The sequence below is a fragment of the Oncorhynchus mykiss genome, chromosome 3 (assembly GCF_013265735.2).
Source record: "Oncorhynchus mykiss isolate Arlee chromosome 3, USDA_OmykA_1.1, whole genome shotgun sequence".
NCBI classification, from domain to species: domain Eukaryota; kingdom Metazoa; phylum Chordata; class Actinopteri; order Salmoniformes; family Salmonidae; genus Oncorhynchus; species Oncorhynchus mykiss.
The window spans coordinates 84,056,874-84,067,357 of record NC_048567.1 but is presented as its reverse complement, the minus strand read 5'-3'; the positions used below and the strand labels follow the sequence as shown (position 1 = coordinate 84,067,357).

Genomic DNA, 10,484 nt, shown 5'->3' with positions numbered 1-10,484 from the left:
TTCTCAATGTTTTCACTCACGAGACTCCCAGTTAGATAGAAAATGTTCCTTTTTTCCAAAAATATTTTTTTTGTAGGTGAAATAGCTCCGTTTGTTCTTCACGTTTGGCTGAGAAATCGCCCGGAAATTGAAGTCACGAAAACGACGAAAAATATTCCAAATTAGCTCCATAATATCGACAGAAACATGGCAAACGTTTATAATCAATCCTCAAGGTGTTTTTCAAATATCTATTCAATAATATATCCATCGGGACAATTTGTTTTTCAGTAGGACCGATTGGAGTAATGGCTACCTCTGTATTTTACGCGAGAATCTCTCTGGGAGCATCAGGTGACCACTTGCGCAATGTAGCCGCTTACGGTTATTCTTCAACATAAATGCGTAAAACTACGTCACAATGCTGTAGACACCTTCGGGAATATGGAGAAAGAGTAATCTGGTTGATAGCCAATTCACTGCTCAACGCAGCGCTTTCAAAACATGAGGCACTTCCGGATTGGATTTTTCTCAGGCTTTCACCTGCAACATCAGTTCTGTTATACTCACAGACAATATTTTTACAGTTTTGGAAACTTTAGAGTGTTTTCTATCCTACGCTGTCAATTATATGCATATTCTAGCATCTTGTCCTGAAAAATATCCCGTTTACTACGGGAACGTTTTTTTTTTTACAAAAATGAAAATACTGCCCCCTAGTCACAACAGGTTTTAATAAAGAAATTAGGCACATTTGGGCAGTCTTCATACAACATTTTGAACAGAAATACAATGGTTCATTAGATCAGTCTAAAAATGTGCACATACACTGATGCCATCTAGTGGCCAAAATCTAAATTGCACCTGGGCTGGAATAATACATTATGGCCTTTCTCTTGCATTTCAAAGATGATGGTGCAAAATAAATCCAAAAGAACAGTTGGTTTTGTCTTTGTATTATCTTTTTCCAGATCTGGTGTTATATTCTCCTACATTCCTTTTACATTTCCATAAACTTTAGTGTTTCCTTTCAAATGGTACCAAGAATATGCATGTCCTTGTTTCAGGGCCTGAGCTACAGGCAGTTAGATTTGGTTATGTCATTTTAGGCGAAAATTGAAAAAAGGGGCTAATCCTGAAGTAGGTTGGTGATTGATTTCTAATATCATTACATTAACAGTTAAAGTGAATAAATTCAATAAGATGAATACAAATAATTTACTAAACTTGCGACTGCAAATCATTTAACTTGCGACTGCAACTAATTTACTAAACTGGCGACTGCAACTAATTTGACTTGTGACTGCAACTAATTTACTGAACTTGCGACTGCAACTAATTTGACTTGCGACTGCAACTCATTTACTAAACTTGCGACTGCAACTAATTTGACTTGCGACTGCAACTCATTTACTGAACTTGCGACTGCAACTCATTTAACTTGTGACTGCAACTAATTTACTAAATTTGCGACTGCTACTCATTTAACTTGCGACTGCAACTCATTTAACTTGCGACTGCAACTCATTTACTAAACTTGCGACTGCAACTAATTTGACTTGTGACTGCAACTCATTTACTGAACTTGCGACTGCAACTCATTTAACTTGTGACTGCAACTAATTTACTAAATTTGCGACTGCAACTCATTTAACTTGCGACTGCTACTCATTTAACTTGCGACGGGAACTCATTTAACTGGCGACTGCAACTCATTTACTAAACTTGCGACTGCAACTAATTTGACTTGTGACTGCAACTCATTTACTGAACTTGCGACTGCAACTCATTTAACTTGTGACTGCAACTAATTTACTAAATTTGCGACTGCAACTCATTTAACTTGCGACTGCTACTCATTTAACTTGCGACGGGAACTCATTTAACTTGCGACTGCAACTAATTTACTAAACTTGCGACTGCAACTCATTTACTGAACTTGCGACTGCAACTCATTTACTGAACTTGCGACTGCAACTAATTTACTAAACTTGCGACTGCAACTCATTTACTGAACTTGCGACTGCAACTCATTTACTAAACTTGCGACTGCAACTCATTTACTAAACTTGCGACTGCAAACTCATTTACTAAATTTGCGACTGCAACTCATTTACTAAACTTGCGACTGCAACTCATTTACTGAACTTGCGACTGCAACTCATTTACTAAACTTGCGACTGCAACTCATTTACTAAACTTGCGACTGCAACTCATTTACTAAACTTGCGACTGCAACTCATTTACTAAACTTGCGACTGCAACTCATTTACTAAACTTGCGACTGCAACTCATTTACTGAACTTGCGACTGCAACTCATTTACTAAACTTGCGACTGCAACTCATTTACTGAACTTGCGACTGCAACTCATTTACTAAACTTGCGACTGCAACTAATTTACTGAACTTGCGACTGGTGAATCTTCTGTGAATCAAAGCTACATTTGCACATCGAATCTGTGCGCTCAGAGTTTTGGCTTTAATTAAGTGACTAACCTGTGCCAAAAGCTTTGCAGTTGTAAAAATTCTGCAATCCTGCAAGTGCCGTGACTGAAGGGACGTGACTGAAGGGACGTGACTGAAGGGACGTGACTGAAGGGACGTGACTGAAGAGTCGTGACTGAAGGGACATGACTGAAGGGACGTGACTGAAGAATGTGACTGAAGGGACGTGACTGAAGTGCCGTGACTGAAGGGATGTGACTAAAGGACGTGACTGAAGGGACGTGACTGAAGGGACGTGACCGAAGGGACGTGACTGAAGGGACTGAAAGGACGTGACTGAATGGACGTGACTGAAGGTCGTGACTGAAGGGACGTGACTGAAGCGACGTGACTGAAGCGACGTGACTGAAGGGACGTGACTGAAGGGACGTGACTGCAGGGACGTGACTGAAGAATGTGACTGAAGGGACGTGACTGAAGTGCCGTGACTGAAGGGATGTGACTAAAGGATGTGACTGAAGGGACGTGACTGAAGGGACGTGACTGAAGAGACGTGACTGAAGGGACGTGACTGAAGGGACTGAAGGACGTGACTGAAAGGACGTGACTGAAGGGACGTGACTGAAGGTTGTGACTGAAGGGACGTGACTGAAGCGACGTGACTAAAGGGACTGAAGGGACGTGACTAAAGGGACTGAAGGACGTGACTGAAGGGACGTGACTGAAGGGACGTGACTGAAGGGACGTGACTGAAGGAACGTGACTAAAGGGACTGAAGGGACGTGACTAAAGGGACTGAAGGGACGTGACTAAAGGGACTGAAGGGACTGAAGGGACGTGACTGAAGGAACGTGACTGAAGGGACGTGACTGAAGGGACTGAAGGGACGTGACTAAAGGGACTGAAGGGACGTGACTGAAGGACGTGACTGAAGGGACGTGACTAAAGGACGTGACTGAAGGGACGTGACTGAAGGACGTGACTGAAGGGACGTGACTAAAGGGACTGAAGGGACGTGACTGAAGGGACGTGACTGAAGGGACGTGACTGAAGGGACGTGACTGAAGGGACGTGACTGAAGGGACGTGACTGAAGGGATGTGACTGAAGGGATGTGACTGAAGGGACATGACTGAAGGGACGTGACTAAAGGGACGTGACTGAAGGGACTGAAGGGACGTGACTGAAGAACGTGACTGAAGGGACGTGACTGAAGGGACGTGACTGAAGGGACGTGACTGAAGGGACATGACTGAAGGGACGTGACTGAAGGGACGTGGCTAAAGGGACTGAAGGGACGTGACTGAAGGACGTGACTGAAGGGACGTGACTGAAGGACGTGACTGAAGGGACTGAAGGGATGTGACTGAAGGGACTGAAGGGACTGAAGGGACGTGACTGAAGGGACGTGACTAAAGGGACTGAAGGGACGTGACTAAAGGGACTGAAGGGACGTGACTGAAGGGATGTGACTAAAGGGACTGAAGGGACGTGACTAAAGGACGTGACTGAAGGGACTGAAGGGACGTGACTAAAGGACGTGACTGAAGGGACGTGACTAAAGGGACTGAAGGGACGTGACTGAAGGGACGTGACTGAAGGGATGTGACTGAAGGGACTGAAGGGACGTGACTGAAGGGACGTGACTAAAGGGACTGAAGGGATGTGACTGAAGGGACGTGACTAAAGGGAATGAAGGGACTGAAGGCACGTGACTGAAGGGACGTGACTAAAGGGACTGAAGGGACGTGACTAAAGGGACGTGACTGAAGGGATGTGACTAAAGGGACTGAAGGGACGTGACTAAAGGGACGTGACTGAAGGGATGTGACTAAAGGGACTGAAGGGACGTGACTGAAGGGACGTGACTGAAGGGATGTGACTGAAGGGACTGAAGGGACGTGACTAAAGGGACTGAAGGGACGTGACTGAAGGGACTGAAGGGACGTGACTAAAGGGACTGAAGGGACGTGACTGAAGGGACTGAAGGGACGTGACTGAAGGGACGTGACTGAAGGGACGTGACTAAAGGGACGTGACTAAAGGGACGTGACTAAAGGGACGTGACTGAAGGGACGTGACGGAAGGACGTGACTGAAGGACCTGACTAAAGGGACTGAAGGGATGTGACTGAAGGGACGTGACTAAAGGGACGTGACTGAAGGGACGTGACTAAAGGGACGTGACTGAAGGGACGTGACGGAAGGACGTGACTGAAGGACCTGACTAAAGGGACTGAAGGGACGTGACTGAAGGGACGTGACTGAAGGGACGTGACTAAAGGACGTGACTGACTAGCATCCCATTGACAGCCCGACCTAATCGTACCCTTACCTTAAACATAACCTCATTTTAACCCATTTGGAAATTCAACACTGGTTTGCTGGTCAGCCACATCCCCTAGTTTTCCCTTACATTCTAGGACATGTCTTTGGGTGAGTCTTCCTGTGCTGTGGGGACCTCAGCCAGCCCCAGTAGTTGTATGAGCTGGAAGTAAGAGTAGACCCAGGCTCGAGAGATGTCCTGAGTCTGTCCCAGAGCCCCGGCCTCCGTCAGCAGGCCTCGTCTGAACTGCAGCTGCTGCTCTAGTAAAGCCCTCTGCCTGTGGATGGGAGAGAGGGAGGAAGAGATGGGACAAAAAAATATATACTTTTCTAGGGGACAATCTCAATTGCCTTGATTCATCACATCCTCTCGCCTCCTTCTCAAAACCCAATTTGGATGAGGTCAGAGGGGCGGGACCTCTGACCTCATCCAATGGGTTTTGAGGAGAGAGGCGAGAGGATGTGATGAATCAAGGCAATGGAGATTGCACTTAATGCAACAGAATAGGCGTAATGAATACACTCCTGTCCACTTCCTCTTACTGACACACCTTCATGTTATGGACCTCTTAGCCAGGCCTGGCACCCTGGACCCTGTTAGCCTAGCCAGGCCTACCACCGTGGACCCTGTTAGCTAGGCCTACAACCCTGGACCCTGTTAGCCTAGCCAGGCCTACCACCCTGGACCCTGTTAACCTAGCCAGGCCTACCACCCTAGACCCTGTTAGCCAGGTCCATCACCCTGGACCCTGTTAACCTAGCCAGGCCTACAACCCTAGACCCTGTTAGCCTAACCAGGCCTACCACCCTAGACCCTGTTAGCCAGGCCTACCACCCTGGACCCTGTTAGCCCGGCCTACCACCCTGGACCCTGTTAGCCTAGCCAGGCCTACCACTCTGGACCCTGTTAGCCTAGCCAGGCCTACCACCCTGGACCCTGTTAGCCAGGCCTACCACCCTGGACCCTGTTAGCCAGGCCTACCACCCTGGACCCTGTTAGCCTAGCCAGGCCTACCACCCTGGACCCTGTTAGCCTAGCCAGGCCTACCACCCTGGACCCTGTTAGCCAGGCCTACCACCCTGGACCCTGTTAGCCAGGCCTACCACCCTGGACCCTGTTAGCCAGGCCTACCACCCTGGACCCCGTTAGCCAGGCCTACCACTCTAGACCCTGTTAGCCAGGCCTACCACCCTAGACCCTGTTAGCCAGGCCTACCACCCTACACCCTGTTAGCCAGGCCTACCAACCTAGACCCTGTTAGCCTAGCCAGGCCTACCCCCCTGGACCCTGTTAGCCAGGCCTACCACTCTAGACCCTGTTAGCCAGGCCTACCACCCTGGACCCTGTTAGCCAGGCCTACCACCCTGGACCCTGTTAGCTAGGCCTACCACCCTGGACCCTGTTAGCCAGGCCTACCACCCCAAACCCTGTTAGCCAGGCCTACCACCCTGGACCCTTTTAGCCAGGCCTACCACCCTGGACCCTGTTAGCCAGGCCTACCACCCTGGACCCTGTTAGCTAGGCCTACCACCCTGGACCCTGTTAGCCAGGCCTACCACCCTGGACCCTGTTAGCCAGGCCTACCACCCTGGACCCTGTTAGCCAGGCCTACCACCCTGGACCTTGTTAGCCAGGCCTACCACCCTGGACCCTGTTAGCCAGGCCTACCACCCTGGACCCTGTTAGCCAGGCCTACCACCCTGGACCCTGTTAGCCAGGCCTACCACCCTGGACCCTGTTAGCTAGGCCTACCACCCTGGACCCTGTTAGCCAGGCCTACCACCCTGGACCCTGTTAGCCAGGCCTACCACCCTGGACCCTGTTAGCCAGGCCTACCACCCTGGACCTTGTTAGCCAGGCCTACCACCCTGGACCCTGTTAGCCAGGCCTACCACCCTGGACCCTGTTAGCCAGGCCTACCACCCTGGACCCTGTTAGCCAGGCCTACCACCCTGGACCCTGTTAGCCAGGCCTACCACCCTGGACCTTGTTAGCCAGGCCTACCACCCTGGACCCTGTTAGCCAGGCCTACCACCCTGGACCCTGTTAGCCAGGCCTACCACCCTGGACCTTGTTAGCCAGGCCTACCACCCTGGACCCTGTTAGCCAGGCCTACCACCCTGGACCCTGTTAGCCAGGCCTACCACCCTGTACCCTGTTAGCCAGGCCTACCACCCTGGACCCTGTTAGCTAGGCCTACCACCCTGGACCCTGTTAGCCAGGCCTACCACCCTGGACCCTGTTAGCCAGGCCTACCACCCTGGACCCTGTTAGCCAGGCCTACCACCCTGGACCCTGTTAGCCAGGCCTACCACCCTGTACCCTGTTAGCCAGGCCTACCACCCTGTACCCTGTTAGCCAGGCCTACCACCCTGTACCCTGTTAGCCAGGCCTACCACCCTGGTCCTGATGTAAATCCACTTCATCTACTGTAGTTTAAAAAACCCAATAAAACAATTAAAACCCAAGGTATCATGTCATAGATGAAACCCACTTCTTTCTGAAGACATCTTTGAATCTTAGTTCGAAGCAGACATTTAAGAGTTTCTGGATAATGTAAAATACTGAGGGAGATGATATTGTAATTCTTTTACCAAAGTTTGCATCTGCACAGTTCTTTCAGTAAATGCGTTTTTGTGAAATGTTCTGTGTAAATTGTTCAAAGTAGTCCTTGTGTATAGAGTTGGTTTCTTAAACTTTTAAGTTTTGTTTGGCATACATTTTAAGTCTGGTATAGTGGAACTGCCCATTTTGAAGATAGAAAATGGGGGAAAATGTATCTATGCCTTCATTTCCCAAAAATGTTAGCTTTCATTTGACACCCAATTTGACATGCTCCTATGCACTTCACATGTTGATGCTCATGGGTCATGTTTTCAGGGAACTACTGGCACTACACGTCCCTTCTGCTGTAAAGGATTGGACATGGCAGCAACGATGAAGAGATTGAGATACCTGGCAAACAGTTCAGCTTGTAGTCGTGCCTCTTCTTTTGCCCACTGCGCTGCCTCCTCCTCTCTGCTTTTTCTCTCCTCCACTGCCTTCTTCCTCTCCTCTTCCTCCTCCTTCTGTTTCTGCAGGTACTCCCTCTTCTCATGGTCCTCCATCGCTGCCAGCCTCCTCCTCTCCTCTTCCTTACTCATCGCCTCCTCTAGTCGCTGCAGCTCCAACTCAGCTGTAGTAGAGTGGAGGGGACACACTTGTTATATTCAGGTCTGTGTGTGTGTATGTGTGTGTTTGCAGGGCTGGCCCTAGCCTTTTGGGGGCCCTAAGCGAGATTTGTTTGTGGGGCCCCGTACCTCGTGGCAAAATGTTTTAGTGGCCCCACTCTTGATGGCGGAGAGAACAATGATAGTTTTTATGTTCATTTCCTGCAACTCGACTCATTTTGCCATGGGGCAGAGATCATTTCTTTGAAGGTCTACAGCCACATACCTGCAATTCTACAAGACTTATGCTGTGTTACTGTGATATCTGAGTTAATGACTAAGAAAATCAATGGGGGCCCCCTGGTGCCCCTGGACACGTGCCCGGTCGGTATTCGACCATGATTATTACAAGTTTAGATAGCTGGCTAGACTAACTACCAATCTAAAAATTGTTAGCTGACGTGGCTATTTGAGTGAGTGTCAGTGAGTGACATAACAAGAAAAAAACTGCAGATGCACAACCAAATTTCGCTACAGCACCTGTTGTATTTTACTGTTCTTACTATCAGTAGTAAGTTGAAAAGCCTAGCAGCCGGGGGCCCTAAGCTACCGCTCTTATACCTGGGACAGGTGTGTGTGGAGTCATTCACCTGCCCTGCGTTCCTCCTCCTCCCGTCTGATCTTCTGAATCATCTCCAACTGTCGTCTCTTCTGCTCCTTCTTCCTCCACTCCCTCTCTTTCTCCGCCTGCTCCCGTCTTCTCCTCTCAGTCTCCTTCTCCTCTAACCTTTGTCTCTCTTCCTCCTCAGCCAGTCTCCTCAGCCTGCAGGAAGAGATCATTACTATAAAAAAAAAATTACATTTATATTTTAATAATTTAGCAGACGCTCTTATCCAGAGCGCCTTACAGGAGCAACTAGAGTCAAGTGCCTTGCTCAAAGGCACATTGACAAATTTGTCGACAAGTCGGCTCGGGGATTCAAATCAGCAAACTTTCGGTTAGTGATCCAGTGCTCTTAACAGCTAGGCTACCTGCCCAGGCCCGGCGCCACGAGGAGGGACCCTTAGTTGGAATAGTGTCCTCCATCAGTTTTGCATCCCTATTCTGTCCCACAATAGGCCCCCTCTGTCATGCCAATTTGTTGTGTATGCTTCATTCATGAAACTCCCTTGCATGCATCATATGTACGTCATACACAATTTACCAGTTGAAAACAAAAAGTGGGTTAATTTTCGGCTGAGCCGACGCTAATCACCTAGTCCAAGGCCGCTGAGCAGACACTAATCACCTAGTCCAAGGCCGTCGAGCCGACACTAATCACCTAGTCCAAGGCCGCTGAGCCGACACTAATCACCTAGTCCAAGGCCGCTGAGCCGACACTAATCACCTAGTCCAAGGCCGTCGAGCCGACACTAATCACCTAGTCCAAGGCCGTCGAGCCGACGCTAATCACCTAGTGGGAAGAAACAGTTTTTCAGCACTCTGGATGCTGTACTGGGAGAAAGGTCAGCACGATTTAACCAACCAAACAGCCAACTTGTTGAGGCCCTGTGTGCCTTGCACCCAGACAAGGAAACCTTTATGGAAAAGGTGAAACCACTGCTGGACTTAACCTCAGGAGACTTTGTGGAAGCTGAGTTTACTGTCGCACGCCAGTTTCTACAGACTGAAATGGCCCGATCTGGAGAAGAAAATTGGACTAAAGTTATGCAGAGCATTTGGGATAAATACTCCAGGCCTCTAACAGCTAAGCCTACTGTGATGATGGCATTGAGCCGACGCCCTCAGAGCATAAGCAGACCAGCTGGCTGGTGTGTTTACGGACATATTCAATCAATCCCTATCCCAGTCTGTTGTTCCCACATGCTTCAAGAGGGCCCCCATTGTTCCTGTTCCCAAGAAAGCTAAGGTAACTGAGCTAAACGACTACCGCCCCGTAGCACTCACTTCCGTCATCATGAAGTGCTTTGAGAGACTAGTCAAGGACCATATCACCTCCACCCTACCTGACACCCTAGACCCACTTCAATTCGCTTACCGCCCAAATAGGTCCACAGACGATGCAATCTCAACCACACTGCACACTGCCCTAACCCATCTGGACAAGAGGAATGCCTATGTGAGAATGCTGTTCATCGACTACAGCTCGGCATTTAACACCATAGTGCCCTCCAAGCTCGTCATCAAGCTCGAGACCCTGGGTCTCGACCCCGCCCTGTGCAACTGGGTACTGGACTTCCTGACGGGCCGCCCCAGGTGGTGAGGGTAGGCAACAACATTTCCACACCGCTGATCCTCAACACTGGGGCCCCACAAGGGTGCGTTCTGAGCCCTCAGGGAGGAGGTGAGGGCCCTCGGAGTGTGGTGTCAGGAAAATAACCTCACACTCAACGTCAACAAAACTAAGGAGATGATTGTGGACTTCAGGAAACAGCAGAGGGAGCACCCCCCTATCCACATCGATGGAACAGTAGTGGAGAGGGTAGCAAGTTTTAAGTTCCTCGGCGTACACATCACAGACAAACTGAATTGGTCCACCCACACAGACAGCGTCGTGAAGAAGGCGCAGCAGCGCCTCTTCAACC

At 49.3% G+C, this 10,484-nt stretch overlaps 1 protein-coding gene across 3 annotated transcripts in view; it reads right to left on the bottom strand.

The window, feature by feature from the left end:
• Positions 1-775: 775 nt before the first annotated feature.
• LOC110504992 (uncharacterized protein KIAA2012) overlaps positions 776-10,484 on the bottom strand; it is a 49,001-nt gene continuing 39,292 nt past the window's right edge. For all 3 annotated transcript variants that reach the window (XM_036975359.1, XM_036975361.1, XM_036975360.1), the window contains 3 exons: positions 8,549-8,721; positions 7,705-7,924; positions 776-5,026 (listed from right to left, as the gene is read on the bottom strand). In XM_036975359.1, coding sequence (XP_036831254.1) covers positions 4,843-5,026; positions 7,705-7,924; positions 8,549-8,721 — 577 coding nt within the window. In that variant the 3' untranslated portion in view covers positions 776-4,842. The remainder of the gene's footprint in view (positions 5,027-7,704; positions 7,925-8,548; positions 8,722-10,484) is intronic.